General features: G+C 38.5%; 1 protein-coding gene across 1 annotated transcript; it reads right to left on the reverse strand.

Moving 5' to 3' along the window:
- On the reverse strand, positions 6,590–7,606 carry LOC107636546. The gene is made up of 2 exons (XM_016340046.1): positions 7,154–7,606; positions 6,590–7,012 (listed from the first exon to the last, which is right to left on the reverse strand). Exons 1-2 carry the CDS (start codon positions 7,604–7,606, stop codon positions 6,590–6,592), a joined length of 876 nt encoding a protein of 291 aa, XP_016195532.1.

The raw sequence follows: 19,508 nt of genomic DNA on the forward strand, positions 1-19,508 counted from the left end.
TGTGAAATTTTTGATGTTTGGGGCATTGACTTCATGGGTCCATTTCCAAATTCTAATGGATATTTTTATATATTGTTAGCTGTGGATTATGTTTCCAAATGGGTGGAAGCAATTCCTACCCGCACTGATGATGCTAACACTGTTGTTTCCTTTTGTGAGAAACCATATTATATGTCGCTTTGGATCACCACGAGCGATCGTGAGCGATCAAGGCACCCATTTTTGTAACAAGAGACTAACAGGATTGATGAAGAAGCATGGGATAATTCATAAAGTTGCAACAGCTTATCATCCCCAAACTAATGGGCAAGCCGAGGTGTCAAACAGAGAAATTAAGCGTATCTTGCAAAAGATAGTAAAGCCACATAGAAAAGACTGGAGCATCAGGCTGCAAGATGCACTGTAGGCATACAGAACAGCATACAAGACACCCATTGGGATGAGTCCCTTCCACTTGGTTTATGGAAAAGCTTGGCATCTCCCAGTTGAGGTAGAACACAGAGCTTTTTGGGCAGTTAAGGAGTGCAACATGGGAATTGAGAAAGCCGGAGCTGAAAGGAAGTTGCAACTGCAGGAACTGGAGAACCTTCGCCTAGAAGCTTATGAGAACTCCAGAATTTACAAGGAAAAGATGAAGGCTATACATGATCAGCATATCAAGAAGAAAGAGTTCCTACCTGGAGATTTTGTCCTCCTTTACAAATCTCGACCAAGGCTCATGCCAGGTAAGTTGAGATCAAAATCGGAAGGTCCATACAGACTAGAGAAGGCTGAGCCGTACGGAGTTTATCACCTAAGCCATCCGTCAAACTCTGACCTTATTAAAGTTAATGGACAACGCCTGAAGCTGTACCATGGTAAGAAGGTGCAGAAAAACAAGGAGCTTGAGATTTTCCGCTTGGAAGATCCCCACATAGCAGCAGATTGAGCTAGTGGAGCGTCCAACTTACGGACGTTAAAGCAAAGTGCTAGGTGGGAGACAACCCACCATGGTATGATCGTTCTTTTCTTTGTTTTTCCTATTCAATAACTCTTCTCTTTATTAGTACTTTTGTGCATTTGCATTTACATGTCTTTATATTTCTTCCATTTACAAAAAAAAAAAAAAAATTTCGCTACGCGACGCGATCGCATCAGCGACGCGTCTGCGTCGCAAGAGGAGTGAAGAAAAAAAATAAATGAATAGAGAGTCACGTTGGAGCATGGCAGGAGGCGTGCCAATGGCACAAATCGACCCACGCAACCGCGTCACTGACGCGTCCGCCTCGCATGGGAACCATGGCCTTCCACGCGACAGCGTGCTCCACGCGGTCGCGTGCCCTGAATTTCCGACGTAAAAGGGTGCACACTGAAATATTGTGCAAGAGTAATGCTGGATTGGTGCTGGAAGCACAATCCTTAACACGCGACCGCGTCACCAACGCGGCCGCGTCATCCATCTTTTGACGCACCCTCACGCGATCGCGTGACCCACGCGATCGCGTCACCCCAATTTGGCAATTGAATCGTTTTGAACAGAGAGTTGTGCTGGTGCGAGGCCGCACTCGCGCCAGACGCATAACATGGGTCATGCAACCGCGTGACCGATGCGATCGTGTCACCACACTGGAAGCGCACCCACGCGAATGCGTGCCCCACACGGCCGCGTCGTATGCGCCGCACAGCTCAACCTAACTTACCAGATTATCTTATCTTTCTCTCTTCCAAATCCTAATTTTCCTTTTCCCTCCTTATTCCTTCTTTCCCCCTTCCTCTTTCTATCTCACCTTTCACTCTCTATCTCTTTCACCTCCATTAACAAGGTTTTATTCTCTTATCCCCTCCCTCTTCCTATCATTCTTATTATTCTATAAATATTTTCTTCTCTTTTCTTTCTCTTTTCATTATTCATATTTTCCTTCTTTTTCTTTCCCTTTTTACATGGTGTTAGAAATTTTCTTTTGAGTCATCATCTCTCATTATATGCTTGTGGATTGTTGCAAATTGTTTGACATTTATTCTATTTAAGGGATTGCTTGCATGTTCATCTTTATATTTTCTATACCTTATTCACCATGCATGCTATGTGTTTGTAAAAATGCTCATATGGCGTTATGCACTTCTCTATGTTGTTATACATTTCAATGCTTGCTTTTCACAACTTTCCCTTATTATTTTATTAATTGAATTTAATTGTCAATACAAACGTGATGGTTTGTTACGAATTATTGCTTGGTCTATGCTACTCATGCCCTTTGCCAGCATGCCAATAAACACCTTGCATTCACTTGTTTTTATCTGCACTAGCTATTTTCCATTGATGGCTTTTCATATGTACTCGAGAGCATGTGTTAATGTCATTTACATTTTACTGTGCCCCCTTCAACCTCTTTTCCGTTTCCTTCCTTGCTGTCTATCTCTTTGAATTTAATTTACTTTCTCTTCCCTTCTTTCAGGATGGCCACCAAGAAAGGAAAGGAGAAAGCAACTTCCAAACCACCAGCTAGAAGAGGAACTAAAAGAGCATTAGTGGCAGAGCCTTCTTCAACTGCAGTCAAGCCCTCAACAAAAAGAGTTAAGAGGATAATAAAGGTTGATGAAAAGGAGAAAGCCTTTCCAACAAAAGACACTGCGCGATTTTTCAATCGCTACTGTGAGCAGATGTTTCCTATCCTGCCAGAAAGGAATTATAACAATGAATACCTTCTTATCCTCCCGCCCAATATTTCTACCTTTGTTGAGCCGCAAATTTAACGACGACATTGGGGTTTCCTACGGAGACAGCCAAGGCAGGTCAATCTTTCTTGGGTAGTTGAGTTCTACTCCAACTTCTACATGCCGACCCTGCAGTCTGTTTATGTCCGGCAGAAGCAAGTCTCCATCACAAAAGAGGCCATTCAACAAGCTCTGAATCTTCCTCCTATTCCAGAAGGAATGGACGCCTTTCAAGAAGCCAAACTTAAGCGCCAGAGGTACCAATTTGACTGGGACTCCGTTCTCGGAGTCATCGCATTACCTGGCAGTCCTTGGATCTATGGATACCACCGTACCCGCCCTAAGAGAATCTTGGCTTCAGCACTCACCTTGGAGGATCGCGTATGGGCACAGATCATGTCTCATTACGTCTTCCCGAGCACCCACGAGTCCTCCTTCACTGCGGACATGGCTGTTCTACTATGGTGCATCCTTACAGACCAACCTCTGAATCTCTCAAGACATATCCGGAATGCTATGGGACACGTACAAATTGCGGGCAATTTACCTTTCCCCGCTATGGTCTCAGATCTTGTCTCAGCAGCCGGAGTCTCCTACAGAGCTGGGGACACCAAAGCCGTGCTTCCACGGGATGATCAGTATGTCCCTAACGGGAAATACCTCAGACTTCCAGCAGCCACTACAAATCTTCCTACTGCTCCAGTTGAAGACAATCCTCCTTCAACACCACAAGCACCTACAACTGATGCATTGCTCCAGCAGATAATCGAACGGTTGGATCGGCAAGAACAGAAAGCTAAGAAACGAGCGCCGATTCAAACACCTCAAGGAGCTACTCAAGGGACACTTCAAGGAATCGGATACCCCGGACTCCACTTCTTTCACCAGCACAGGGAGCCATGACGGCCCCGACTGTGGAGATACTGCTACCAGCCCACCCCTGTTCCTAACAGATGGCACCGAGGACAGTGCAAAGCCTTAAATGTGGGGAGGTCGGTCAGTACCTGACTTCCGGAGGTAATTTCTCTTCTCTAGCACCAATAATTAGGATATGTTAGTTAGATTTTCTTTCCTTTATAAAATAGAATAAATTGCATAGGTTAGGATAGTTGCATGCATGTTCTACTTGATTGAAAAGACAATAAGTTTCTTTTAAGACTCTATCTTTGGAACAAAATTTCACTAATTTTTCAAAAATTTTTACGATAAATTTGCTTGAGTTGTATTTGGAACATAATATTTGAGCTAAAGAATACACAACCTGTGAAAGATTTGAGCCTTTATGTATGGTTACATTATTTAACCATAATTATTTTATTTCTGTGTGTTTACTTCTCTATGATTGTGATCTATATTTTGTTTTATCTTATATGTCCAATATTTATTATATTTACATGCTTGCACATGATTGAGGCCATTATTTGTTTAAACTCACTTATCCAAATTAAGCCTACCCTTTTAAATTACCTTTGTTAACCACTTTGAGCGTTTAAATCCCATTTGTTCGATATTTTACCACATTACTAACCTTAAGCCGAAAAACAATTGTATATCTCAAATTGAATCTTTGGTTAGCTTAAGATAGAATTGTGTGTGCTAGTTAAGTATAGGAAATTGTGGGAACAAAAGTTATTAAGGGAATGTGTCATGAAAATTTAAGGGGAATTTGGATACCTACTCATGTGAAAATATAAGAATGAAAAATCTATGTGCATTGATAAGCTTTATTTATTTTAATGAAAAAAATGAAAAATTAATAAATAAGGGGACAAAATTACCCCAATGTTAAATTCAAAATTCGAAGATCAGTGCACATATGATATAATCAAAATACTAAGTTGATACATGAGTAGGGATTGAAAAAGGGAACTCTGGGTAGCTAGGTATAAACTTTAAAGATTACATTAAGTGAATACAAGTTAGGTTGGAGCTTGGGTTAATTAAAGATTCAATTTATTAGCTCACTTGACCAAATATACACCCCTACCTATACCTTAGCCCCATTACAACCTTGAAAAGACCTCATGATGTTTGCATTAGTATGTTAACTGATGTTGATTGGTTAGGAGAAGAACAAAAGTTAGAAAGCATGATTAGAGAAAGATAGAGTGATCACCCTATACACTAGAGATTAGAGCGTACATACATTATCAGTGAGGGTTCAATGCTTGAATTTTCATGTTCCCTGCTTTCATCAGCTATCTTCTTGCACTTTTATCTGTTTTATTGTGTAATGATAAAATTAGTGGAATTTGATTTGTAATTGTTTTGAAGAGCTTATTTACTTTTGATCAAGTGGACAAGAATCATATAGTTGCATTTATTTATATACATATAGGCTTGCATTGCATTTCATGAGTTTCTACATTTTCATGCTCATTTCCTTATCTCCTTCAATTAAGCATGAGGACATGCTAATGTTTAAGTGTGGAGAGGTTAATAAACCACTATTTTATGATTTATATTGTGTTTAATTGTGTGGTTTTATCATGATCCTTACCCACTTATTCATTAAATTAGTATGCATTTAGATTTTCTTCCTGAATTTATTACATGTTTGAAAACTGCTTCCTAGAGACTTTAATTATTTATTTTTAATTCTCTTTTATTCCATTCGATGTCGTGATCTGTGTGTTGAGTGTTTCAGACTTTACAGGGCATAAATGAGTTGGAGATTGGAAAGGAAGCTAGCAAAAATGGAAGGAACACAAGAATTTGAGGAGATAACCAGCGAGAAGTGACGCGGTCGCATGACTCACGCGACCGCACGAAGGAGAGCAAATCGCAGTGACGCGGCCGCATGGCTCACGCGGCCGCGCGGATTGGAAAAGCTCAGGCGACGCGGTAGCGTGGACGACGCGAACGCGTGGCAAGGAAAAACGCGAATGACGCGTCCGCATGGATGACGCGATCGCGTGACATGTGCGATCGGCATAATCTGCAGAATTCATTGGGGGCGATTTTGGACCTTAATTTGACCCAATTTTCGGCCCAGAACAGTAGACTAGAGCTGGAGAATATGCAGAAACAAAAAGAGAACAATCATTCTATACAGTTAACAGTTTTTAGATCTAGTTTTACTCCCTTAGGTTTTTCTCTCTAGGTTTTAGAGTTTTAATTTTCAATTGGTCTTAGCATTGGAACATTGAGAAGGGTTATTTCCTCATCAAGACTTCGTCATTCTAGTTCGTTTTCTCAACTTGGTTTTATTCTTCCATGTTCTTTGTTTTGTTCAATTTTGTCATTCAGATACTTTTATGATTATTTAATGCAAGGATTATTTCTTTTTAATTCAATTTCAATTCCAATAATCATGTCTTCTTTTAATTCCCTTTCATGTGTTATGGATTTATTATTTACAATGAGTGAGTAGTTTCTTCACTTGATGGAGAGTTGATTAAAAGGAACTCTTGAGTTGGAAGGATTGAAGGAAAATTTGTAATTGGGTTAACTGTTGGATTGCTATCCTGCCACCAACGCCAATCCCTTTGAATTAAGTGGGTTGCAACTTGTGAACAGATCTAGCATTCCAGCTTGTTTGACTTTCCCTTACTTAGTAAAGGATAACCAAACAGAACAACCATTAATTATAAATTAATCTTACAATCACTCCATCAATAGTAGAAATTCCAACCAATCAACTCCCAGTCAAGGCTTTTATTCATATTATTTAAAATTTCCTCAATTTACATTCCCATTTACTTAGCTCAACTTCTTGGAACATCTGATTAATAAGATAGCGCACTTTTCTGCAACTCATTGGGAGACGACCTGGGACTTAAAACTTCCAGTAATTTTTAATTTAACTCTCTGTGACATATTTCTAAATTGATAGGCAGATTTTCGGTGAGTTAAGAACTATACTTGCAACGTAACCATTTTAATAATTTTTAATTCACCAGCTTCTGCATCTCATTAGATAGCTCATGGCCTTGAATACATTGAACACCATTCTCTCATCATGTAGCTTGAGGGTAAGTTCACCCTTTTGGACATCAATGATGGCTCCAGCAGTAGCTAAAAATGGCCTCCCAAAAATTATTGAAGCCTTAGCTTCTTCCTCCATATCCAACACCACAAAGTCAACATGGAAGATGAAGTCTCCTACTTTCACTAACAAATCTTCTACTATTCCATGAGAGAATTTGAATGATCGATCTGCCAATCGGAGGGCCATTCTTGTTTGTTTGGCTTCCTCAATCTTCATTCTTTTCATCATTGTCAAGGACATCAAATTTATACTAGCTCCAAAGTCACATAAGGCTTTTTCAACTGTTATTTTCCCTATGATGCAGGGAATTTGGAAGCTTCCTGGGTCCTTCAATTTTTAAGGTAGCTTGTATTGGATGATAGCACTACATTCCTCAGTTAATACCACAGTTTCATCATTCCTCCAGCTTCTCTTCTTGGTCATTAATTCCTTTAGAAACTTAGCATAGAGTGGCATTTGCTCTAGTACTTCAACCAAGGGAATGTTGATCTGAAGTTTCTTGAAAATCTCCAAAAATTTGGAGAATTGGCTGTCCTTTGCATTCTTCATTAGGCGCTGAGGGTAAGGAGCCTTTGGGACATATAGCCTTAGAACTTCTTTTTCTTCTGATGGATTGGGAGCAGGTGTTTGTGCTTCTTCCTTGTCATCTGAACTACCCTCTGCTTTCTCCTCGTGAGTCTCCCTTGAATTCTCTGTCAATTCCCTTCCACTTTTGAGGGTAATAGCTTTGCATTCCTCTCTTGAAGTTATCTTGGTGGAATTACCGGAACTGTAGCCAGGGGCTTGCTTGGACAAGTATCCAACTTGTGCTTCAATTTTTTGAGTGGCAGCATCTTGATTTTGCAGATTGGATCTTACTTCTTCCCTGAATTTTTTTATGTCTTCAGACTCCTTGCAAAGATTTGCAAGCATAGCTTCCATTTTGGACATTCTATCATCATCATGTAGTGATGGTTGGTTGGAATTGGGGTGTTGAGAGTGGTTATTGTATTTTTGGTATGGTGGCTATGAATAAATATTTTGTGTGGTTTGGTATGGTCTTTGGTTGGAATGTTGGTGAGTGGAGTTGTTATACTGGTTTGAGTTATGGGGACTGTAGTCTTGGCCTTGGTTTTGTTGGTTTCCCCACCGAAAGTTTGGGTGGTTCCTCCAACCTGGGTTATAGGTTTTAGAATATGGATCGTGAGCTTGCCTAGATGAATTTCCAAGGTAATTAGCTTCCTCCCAGTTAACTCCTTCTTCTGTTTCCAACTCTCCTTGAGGTGATGGTTGAGTGTAGATGGCTTCTCTATTTGCCTGGTCAATTCAGCCAGTTGCTTGGTGATCATCTTATTCTGGGCCAGGATTGCATCCATATGGTTTAACTCCATGACTCCCCTGTTGTTGCTTCTGTCTGAGGCATAAAAATACTCATTGTCAGCCACTGTCTCTATAACATCAATGGCTTCTTCAATGGTCTTCTTCTTGTTAAAGGAACCTCCAGATGAGTGGTTTACATCTTTCTTTGATTCACAATTCAGTCCTTCATAAAAGATATGAAGTTGCACCCACTCATTGAACATATCAGGGGCATTTCCTTGTCAAATCTTTGAACCTCTTCCATGCTTCATAAATAGTCTTACCATCCTGCTGTCTGAATGTCTGCACTTCAGTTCTTAGCCTGTTTACTTTTTGTGGAGGGTAGAACCTTGCTAAGAATTTATTCACTACATCTTTCCAAGTTGTCAATCTTTCCTTGGGAAATGATTTTAACCATTTTGATGCCTTGTCCCTCAAAGAAAATGGAAACAGTAACATTCTATAGGTATCAGGATGAACACCATTAGATTTAACTGTGTCACATATCCTTAGGAATTTAGTGAGATGCTCATTAGGGTCCTCTTGGGCACTCCCTCCAAAAGAACAGTTGTTCTGGACTAAAGTTATGAGCTGAGGCTACAATTCGAAATTATTAGCATGGATAGTTGGCTTTTGAATGCTGCTACCACATTTTCTTGGGTTTGGATTGATGTAGGAGCCTAGAACTCTCCTCTCTTGTCCAGCAGGGTTGGCTGCTCCTCCTCTGGCATGATTGTTCACCTCTCCTTCATGATGGTTTTCTATATCATCCTCCATGGTTATATCCAAGTCTTCCTCCTCTTCTTCTGCACCAACAGCCCTCTTTCCTCTTGCTTCCTTCCTTAATCTCAGGAAGGTTCTTTCTGGTTCACTGATGAGCGGATAATTTATACGCTTTTTGGCATTATTTTTAGTATGTTTTTAGTATATTTTAGTTAGTTTTTATTATGTTTTTATTAGTTTTTAATTAAAAATCACATTTCTAGACTTTACTATGAGTTTGTGTGTTTTTCTGTGATTTCAGGTATTTTCTGGCTGAAATTGAGGGACCTGACCAAAAATCTGATTCAGAGGCTGAAAAAAGACTGCAGATGTTGTTGGATTCTGACCTCCCTGCAGTCAAAGTGGATTTTCTGGAGCTACAGAAGCCCAATTGGTGCGCTCTCAATTGCGTTGGAAAGTAGACATCCTGGGCTTTCCAGAAATATATAATAGTCCATACTTTGCTCGAGATTTGATGGCCCAAACTAGCATTCTAAGTCAGCATAAAAATTCTGGCGTCAAAACGCCAAAACTGGCATGAAAGCTGGAGTTAAACACCCAAACTGGCACAAAAGCTAGCATTTAATTCCAAGAAAAGTCTCTACATGTGAAAGCTTCAATGCTCAGTCCAAACACACACCAAGTGGGCCCGGAAGAAGATTTCTGCATTAATTACCTATTTCTGTAAACCCTAGGCTACTAGTTTTCTATAAATAGGACCTTTTGCTAGACTTTTAGACATATACTTTTGATCTTGGAATACTTTTCATCTTTGGGAGGCTGGCCATTCGGCCATGCCTAGACCCTCTTGTTCTTATGTATTTTCAACGGTGGAGTTTCTACACACCATAGATTAAGGTGTGGAGTTCTGCTGTTCCTCATGAATTAATGCAAAGTACTATTATTTTTCTATTCAATTAACGCCTACTTCTTCTCTAAGATATACACTCGTTCTTCAACTTGATGAATGTGATGATTCGTGACACTCATCATCATTCTCACCTATGAACGCGTGCTTGACAATTACTTCCGTTCTACTTGCAATAGCTTGAGTGCGTATCTCTTAGCCTCCTGGTTCATGACGCATGGTTGCCTCGCCTGACAATTGAGCCTTCCATTCCATGAGATCAGAGTCTTCGTGGTATAGGCTAGAATCAATTGGCATCATTCTTAAGATCCGGAAAGTCTAAACCTTTTCTGTGGTATTCCGAGTAGGATCTGGGAAGGGATGACTGTGACGAGCTTCAAACTCGCGAATGTTGGGCATAGTGACAGACGCAAAAGGATCAATGGATCCTATTCCAACATGATCGAGAACCAACAGCTGATTAGCCGTGCGGTGACAGCGCATTTGGACATTTTTCACTGAGAGGACGGGAGGTAGCCATTGACAATGGTGAAACCCAATATAAGCTTGCCATGGAAAGGAGTATGAGTGATTGGATGAAAACAATAGGAAAGCAGAAGTTCAGGAGGAACAAAGCATCTTCATACGCTTATCTGAAATTCTCAACAATGAATTACATAAGTATCTCTATCTTATTTTATGTTATATTTATTTTTTAAATATCTTAAACTCCATAACCTTTTGAATTCACCTGACTGAGATTTACAAAATGACCATAGCTTGCTTCAAGCCGACAATCTCCGTGGGATCGACCCTTACTCATGTAAGGTTTATTACTTGGACGACCCAGTGCACTTGCTGGTTAGTTGTGCGGAGTTGTGACAAAGAGTTGAGATTACAATTGTGCGTACCAAGTTGTTGGCGCCATTGATGATCACAATTTCGTGCACCAAGTTTTTGGCGCCGTTGCCGGGGATTGTTCGAGTTTGGACAACTGACGGTTCATCTTGTTGCTCAGATTAGGTAATTTTATTTTATGCTTTTTACTTTTTATTTTTCAAAAAATTTCAAAAAAGAATGTATTTCTATTCTGTTCTTCAGAGTTTTTAAGAATGAATTCTAGAGATTCATGATGATTTGTTGAAGTCTGGCTGGCTGTGAAGCCATGTCTAATCTTTTGGACTGAGGTTTCAACTTATCATCACAAGAGCTTGTTGATTTCTATCAATCTTGCTATTCAATGTAATGATCTACTAAAGCTTGGCTGGCCATTGGCCATGTCTAGTGTTTTGGACCGAAGCTTTCACTGAAAGCTTGGCTGGCTAGTAAGCCATGTCTAATTCCTGGACCGGAGTTTTAACATTGCATGATTCCTGGAATTCTTATTAAAAATTTTGAATTTCTTTATTTTCTTTTCCAAATAATTTTCGAAAAATCACAAAAAAAATTATAAAATCTTAAGATCAAAAATATTTTATGTTTCTTGTTTGAGTCTAGTGTCTAATTTTAAGTTTGGTGTCGATTGCATGTCTTTATTCTTCTTGCATTTTTCGAATATATGCATTATGTTCTTCATTAATCTTCAAGTTGTTCTTGATGATTTCCTTGCTCTGATCTTTAAATTCTCTTGTTTTGTGTGTTTTATTGTTTTTTTATATGTACTCTAAATTTGTTAGTGTCTCTAATATGAAAATTTCTAAGTTTGGTGTCTTGCATGCATTGTTTATTTGATCTTAGTTTTACATGATTAGTTTTATTTTGTTGGTTCTCATCATTAAAAAAAAATTTCAAAATTATGTCTTTTCAAGTCAATAATACAGAGAATTGAAGATTCAGAATAGTCAGCAGAGGAATTACACAGAAAAAGCTGGGCGTTCAAAACACCCAATGAGGAAGGAAAACTGGCGTTTAAACGCCAGTCAGGGTACCTGGCTGGGCGTTAAAAGCCAAAAAAGGTAGTATTTTGGGCGTTAAATGCCAGAATGGATACCATTCTGGGCGTTTAACGCCAGGATGGCATAAGAGGGAAGATTTTGTTTTTTAAATCAAATCTTTTTTAAACTTTCATAATTTTTCAAAATCAAATTTTTTTTCAAATCATATCTTTTCAATCATATCTTTTCAAAATCAATTTCTTTTCATTTTTTTTCGAAAATCCTTGCTACAATTCATGATTTAATTCAAAATTTTCAAGTTGTTACTTGCCTATTAAGAAAGGATCAAATTTTAAATTCTAGAATCATGTCTTTTAATTTCTTGTTAGTCAAGTAATCAACTTTAATTTTAAAACTTTCTTTATTTAATTTGATTTTCAATCATATCTTCTCAATCACATCTTTTTCAAAATAATTTTCAATCATATCTTTTTGATTTCTAATTTCAAAATCTTTTTCAAAATCACCTAACTACTTTCTCAACTTTAATTTTCGAAAATCATCAATCAATTTTTCAAAATTTCTTTCGATTATTTCAAAATCTTTTTAAATTTAATTTCGAAAATTCTTCCCCTCTTCTCACATCCTTCTATTTAAGGACTAGCACTCTTCCTCAATGTGCAATTCGGACTCCCTCTCTCTATAAGTTTGAATTCTCTCCTCTCTACCTCCTCCTTTTATTCTTCTTTTCCTCTGACATCTCAAAGAATCTCTATACTGTGACATAGAGGATTCCATACTTTCTTCTCCTCTCTTTCATATGAGCAGGAGCAAGGACAAAGACATTCTTGTTGAAGCTGATCCTGAACCTGAAAGGACCTTGAAGAGAAAGCTAAGAGAAGCTAAAGTACAACTCTCTGGAGAGGACCTAACAGAAATTTTCAAACAAGAAGAAGCCATGGCAACCGAAAACAACAATGCCAACAACGTAAGGAAGGTGCTTGGTGACTTTACTGCACCTACTCCTAACCTCTATGGGAGAAGCATCTCAATCCCTGCCATTGGAGCAAACAACTTTGAGCTTAAGCCTCAATTAGTTTCTCTAATGCAACAGAATTGCAAGTTTCATGGACTTCCATTAGAATATCCTCATCATCTAATGAGGAACCATGGGAATATGAGGCTCACACTGAGACCATAGAGATTCCATTGAATTTACTTCTGCCATTCATGAGCTCTGATGAGTATTCTTCCTCTGAAGAGGATGAAGATGTTACTGAAGAACAAGTTGCTAAGTACCTTGGAGCAATCATGCAGTTAAATGCCAAGTTATTTGGCAATGAGACTTGGGAGGATGAACCCCCCTTGCTCACCAAAGAACTGGATGACTTGACTAGGCAGAGATTACCTCAAAAGAGACAGGATCCTGGAAAGTTCTCAATACCTTGTACCATAGGCACCATGACATTTGAGAAGGCTCTGTGTGACCTAGGGTCAATGACATTGGGATTTTTTTCAGTAAAGAAGTTCATAAAAACAGTCGCGTTGTAGATATAGTCTCTAAACCGACAGAAATCCCTTCGTACAAACATTTTGGTTGTCAAAAGTAACAAACCCCTTTAAAATTGATAACCGAGTATTTAAACCTCGGGTCGTCTTCTCAAGGAATTGCAGAGAAGTATGTTCTTATTATTAGTTATGGAGACTGTGAATTTGGGGTTTTGAGAATAGGGAGCAAGTAATTTAAATTGCAATTAAAATAAATAAATAACTGTAAAATAAACTTTTGACAAGGTATGAGAAATTGGAAGTCCTATCCCAGTTATCCTTATCAACAATAATGAAAATTGACTCTTGATTCCACTTAGTTAACCTTTACTAGAGCAAGGGAAGGTCAAGTGACTAATTAGTTTGATCTTCAAATCCTAGTTAATCCCTAAGGAAAGATTGGGATTATCGAAGTTCAGTTCAATTAGCAAAGATAACAATTATCACTTATGTTGAGTTAAGATAACTCCTGAGTTACTAATTTCTTAACCAAAGCCAAGAATGTAGAAAGCTAAATTAAAATCATAAATATCTGGAATACCTCAAATAAAATACATTCAAAGCAGTAAAATTTAACATGGAAAAGTTCATAAGCCAATTGGGCAACATAAATCAAATACAAATAAAAGCATTAGAGTCAATAAAAATAGAAGCGAAAGTAAATAGAAAGGGACATTGAACCTGGGATCGAGAGTCACTCCTAAAACTAAGAGAAGTCCTAAATCCTAATCCTAAGAAAGAGAGAGGAGAGAACCTCTCTCTCTAAAACTACATCTAAAACATGAAAAGTGAATTATGAGAGCCTTCCTTTGAATGGATGCATTCCTACACTTTATAGCCTCTAATCTGTGTATTTTGTACTTGGATCTGGGCCAAAAGGGCTTCAGAAACCGCTGGGGGCGTATTCTGTGAATTCTGGTACGTGGCCTTTGTCACGTGTCCGCGTGGGTCACGCGGTCACGTCATTCGGAGCATTTCCTAACCACGCGGTCGCGTCAGTCACGCGTCCGCGTCATATATGTTCTGCTTAAGGCACGCGGTCGCGTCAGTCATGCGGCCGCGTCGCTGCTTCTTTGCTTCTGGCACGCGATCGCGTCAGTCATGCGATCGCGTGGATGCCAGTTCCTTCAGGAACTCCGTTTCGCACTTCCCTTCCATTTTTGTACGTTTCCTTTTCCATTCTTTAAGTCATTCTGCCTTGGAAAATCTAAAATTACTCAACACACTAATCATGACATCGAATGGAAATAAAGGTAGTTAAAATAATTAATTTTAAAGCTTAGGAAACATGTTTTTCACATACATCACATAATAAGGAAGGGAAAGTAAAACCATGCAATTAATGTGAATAAGTGGGTGAAGAGTTGATAAAATCCACTCAATTAAGCACAAGATAAACCATTAAATAATGGTTTATCAACCTCCCCACACTTAAACATTAGCATGTCCTCATGCTAAGCTCGAGAGAACTATAAAAGAATGAAGAGGAAATTAGTAACAAATGTTTTGGTTGTCCCAAGTAACAAACCCCTTTGAAATTGATAACCGAGTATTCAAACCTCGGGTCGTCTTCTCAAGGAATTGCAAGGAAGTATGTTCTTATTATTGGTTATGAGTTTTGTAAATTGGGGGGTTTTGGAGCTTGGGCAATGAGCACAGATATATTTAAATAACAAATAAATAAATAAATAACTGTAAAATAAACTTTTGGCAAGGTATGAGAAATTGGAAGTCCAGTCTAGTTATCCTTATCAATGATGATGAAAACTGAATCTTAATTCCACTTAGTTAACCTTTGCTATAACAAGGGAAGGTCAAGCGACTAATTAGTTAGATCTTTGAATCCTAGTTAATTCCTAAGAAAAGATTGGGATTATTGAAGATCAATTCAATTAGCAAGGATAACAATTATCAATTATGCTATTGAGTTGGATAATTCCTGAGTTACTGATTTCTTAACTAAGACCAAAAGGGAAAATATCTAAATTAAATTAAAAGCATTCATATAAATAAAGCAAAGCAAAATTAAGTCTGAAAATACCTCGAATTGCATTCACAAAAGAACTTAAATCTGACATACAAATTAAATTGGAGAAATAAATAAAAAGAACATTGAACCTGAGATTGAGAGTCACTCCTAAAACTAAGAGAAGTCCTAAATCCTAATCCTAAGAGAGAGGAGAGAACCTCTCTCTCTAAAAAACTACATCTACTCCTAAAAATTGTGAATTATGAGAGACTCCTCATGAATGGATGCATTCCCCCACTTTATAGCCTCTAATCTGTGTTTTCTGAGCTGCAAACTGGGTCAGAAACAGCCCAGAATTCGCTGGTCCTGAATTCAACCACGCTGGATTTCCGTCACTGCAATGCGGCCGCATGGGTCATGCAGTCGCATCACCTAGCATCAGGGTAACTATGGCATATTATATATCAAATCGAAGCCCCGGACGTTAGCTTTCCAACGCAACTAGAACCGTGTCATTTGGACCTCTGTAGCTAAAGTTATAGCCGTTTGAGTGCGAAGAGGTCAGGCTGGACAACTTAGCAGTTTCTCCAACTTCTTGTATTCCTTCCACTTTTGCATGCTTCCTTTCCATCCTCTGAGCCATTCCTGCCCTGTAATCTCTGAAATCACTCAACACACATATCAAGGTATCTAATGGTAATAAGAGAGGATTAATATTAGCAATTATAAGTCCAAAGAAGCATGTTTTCAATCAAAGCACATAATTAGGAAGGCAAGTGTAAAACCATGCAAATAGTATGAATAAGTGGGTAAAGAGTTGATAAAAACTACTCAAATGAGCACAAGATAAACCATGAAATAGAGGTTTATCAACCTTCCCACACTTACATTAGCATGTCCTCATGCTAAGCTCAAGAGAAACTATAAAGAAATGAAGAGGAATGGTAGAATGTATGAAATGCAGCCTATGTATATGAAAATGCAACTACATGCTAAGATGTTTCTACCTACTTGGTTAAAAATAAACAAATCTTTCAAGAACAAATATGAACTGGATTTCACTAATTCAAATCATAAAAATGAAGCACAAATAGACTTGTAAGAAGAAAATAGCTTATGAAAGCAGGGAACACGGAATTGAGCATCGAACCCTTACTGGTAGTGTATACACTCTAATCACTCAGGTGTTTAAGGTTCGATCTCTCAATTCTCTACTAACCTTGCTTTCTAAGGCTTGCTCTTCATCTAACAATCAACACAAATTGAATGCACAGATACACATATCAAGAGGTCTTTTAAGGGTTGTAATGGGGTTAGGGTCAAGGTAGGATTGTATTTGGCCAAGTGGACTAAAATCTGAATCCTTAATTAACTTAAACTTTCAACCTAACTTAAACAATCCATGTAATCATAATACAAAAACCTAACTGTCCATTAACCATGTTTTCCATGTATTCATGCATTCAAATTTCAAGTGCAGTACATATGCATTGCTTTCAACACTTAACTTTGGGGCATTTTGTCCCCTTTTACTTATTTGCTCTTTTTCTTTTCTTTTTCTCACACTTTTTCTTCTTCTTTTCCTTTTTTTTTATATTATATATATTTTTTTCTTTTTTTTTCAATGCATATGGTTAAATTATTGAATGCATGAACATGTCCTAAACATTTCTTTCACAAGTTCTTCAAAATTCTAACATACTCAATTCTCAAACCAAATATTTTCAATCTCAATTTTCCCACACTTAAATTATAAGCACTCTCACTAGTCTAAGCTAACCAAGGATTCAAATTAAGGACATTATTGTTTTCCGCTTAGAGTTAGTGATGAGCTAAAGTAAAGAACAAAGGGGTAAAATAGGCTCAAAATTGGTTTGCAATGGATAATGAAAGGGTTAAGGCCATATGGGTGTGTAAGCTCAGTGAAATAAGGCCTCAATCATGTAAGTGTATGCATACATCAAATAATAGAAATATAGAATTAAGCAAGACAAAGATCACAATTTTAGAGAGAAAAATACACACTTCAAAAATAAAATATTGGTTGAAAAATGCAACCAATTCAAATAGGCTCAAAATCTCACAGGTTTTTGTGTGTTCGAGTTCTAAATCATGTTCCAGTATAATATCACTTCAAACAAGTGTAACATTAAATTTTATTCAAATTAGTGAAATACTCTTAAAAGGTTTCTTGAAAAAGAAAATATTACTTCAACCAAGTGGTAAAGTATGCAAAAAAATTCAAATAATCATGCAATTAAATATGCAAATGCAGCAATTAACAAAGAAAATATTGGTGTTGAAAAGAAGGTAACTAACCCCTGGAAGTTGGTATCGACCTCCCCACACTTAAAAATTGCACCGTCCTCGGTGTATGCTGAGATATGCAGGTGGACGGGTTGTTCCAACTGATGCTTTTCTTCAAAGAATGTGCAGATGGACTTGTTTGTCTCCCCTTTTAGAAGTGTCTCCCTTTTGCCGTCTTCAATGGCCAGCCTGAAAGAAGAGAAAAAGAAGAAAAGTAACCCAAAAGATAGAAAATAAATAAAATATGGGTGTTAATGCCAGATGATAAAGGTCTCATTTACATGGAAGCTTCAACATGTACGTGAGAAAACAATAGAAGCTATGGCATACCAGTGGTGCAAAATTTGCAACAATGGGGAAGAGAGTGGGTAATGAAAGACAATGTAAGTGCATGTCAATGCAAAAGGAATATCAGTAATATAAAAATTAGCATTGATTTAAATAATATTACCCAATCAGAATAAAACAAGTCATGAAGCACCCAAAATAATTCAAGAGAAAATGCAACAGTTAAATAAGAAAATTTTAACACCAAAGGAGAAATAATTAATTTTAGAAAAGAAAATAAAAATATGCACAAAATTAAGATGCAATGAATTAAATATGCAAATAAATTAAGTAAAATAAAATGGAGGTGAAAGAAAATAAGAAAGGAAGAAGAAAGAAATAAGAAAAGATAAGAAAAATAAGGATTAGAGAAGAAAAGATAAAAAATTTGGCTGATCTGGATATTCTGTGCGCCGCTTGTGACGCGGACGCGTGAGTGACGCGGTCGCGTGGTGCACGATAAGGTCAGGCGACGCGGACGCGTGGGTCACGCGATCGCGTGACCTGATTTGTGCGATTGGCTCGAGTACAGCCTTGCGTTCGCGCAACTCTGTTTAAATACATATTGCCAAAAATCTGGGTGACACGATCGCGTGGGGCATGCGATCGCGTGAGTGGCCCTATTTTCAATATGACGCGGACGCGTGGGGCACGCGTTCGCGTGGGAGGGCTTGGGCTTCCAGCACGAGTCCAGCCCAACTCCAGCACAACTTTCATCCATGCACCATTTTGACGTCGATTTTCAGGTCACGTGGCCGCGTGGGTGACACGGTCGCGTGGGAGGCCAAAGTTCCCATGTGACGCGGACGCGTCGGCGACGCGGTCACGTGGGTCGATTTGTGCCACTGGCACGCCTCCAGCCACGCTCCAGCGTGACTCTCTGTTCGTTTTTATTTTCTCCCCTCTCCTTGCGATGCGGGCGCGTCGCTGATGCGGTCGCGTCGCGTGGCATTTTTTTTTAATCTGAAAAGAAAATGCAGAATGCAGTGTTAAGATGAATGTGATGCAAAACTCCAGGTTCAATAAAATAAAATAAAACTCAAAAACAAATAAAACTAAATAAAAATGAAAAAGAAACGATCATACCACGGTGGGTTGTCTCCCACCTAGCACTTTTAGTTATTGTCCTTAAGTTGGACATTTGGGGAATCCTTTGTTATGGTGGCTTGTGCCTGAACTCATCCAGGAATCTCCACCAATGTTTATGATTCCAATGTCCTCCGGGATCCCAAACTAGGCGCAGAAAGCCTTCAAGTAAGTTAAAGTATGTGACAAGGCCCCAAGAGTGCTGATTTCTAGATTGGATTCCGGGGTCCCAAATCTTGCTTTTGCACCCGTCTTCTTGTTGATCATCGTGATTCCATCCGGGTGGTAGGCAATCTGAATTCTCACTAAAGCGTCCAAACAACTTCCTAGACCCATTCAGTTGAGCTTTACACCAACCTTTGCATTTAAACTTAAAGCTTCTAACCATGATGAACCTTGCAGGATAATTCTTACCACCGACCATCTTCCTCTTACTCTTAATGCCACAAAGAGCTCTAAGTTGACCATCCGTCTCTAGTAATCCATATTCAAGTGGGATTAGAAAGCTAAGGGATATGAAATTTACCCACTTGAATGTTGTGAAGGATGATGGCAACTTAGGGGGAGGGATTTCCAACAACTTTGGCAAGGTAATTTCAAACTCCACTCCCTTGTGCTCTTCTTTGACATCTTCTACCTCTTGATCAACCTCTACAAAATCTTCAACCATGATCTGCCTTGGAGGTTGTACAATCTTCTCAACATCAACATCAAACACCGTGGAAGGAGGCTCTGTGACTGGACTTTCCAATGGAGGTACATCAT

This window comes from Arachis ipaensis, chromosome B04 (genome assembly GCF_000816755.2).
Source record: "Arachis ipaensis cultivar K30076 chromosome B04, Araip1.1, whole genome shotgun sequence".
Taxonomy (NCBI): Eukaryota; Viridiplantae; Streptophyta; class Magnoliopsida; order Fabales; family Fabaceae; genus Arachis; species Arachis ipaensis.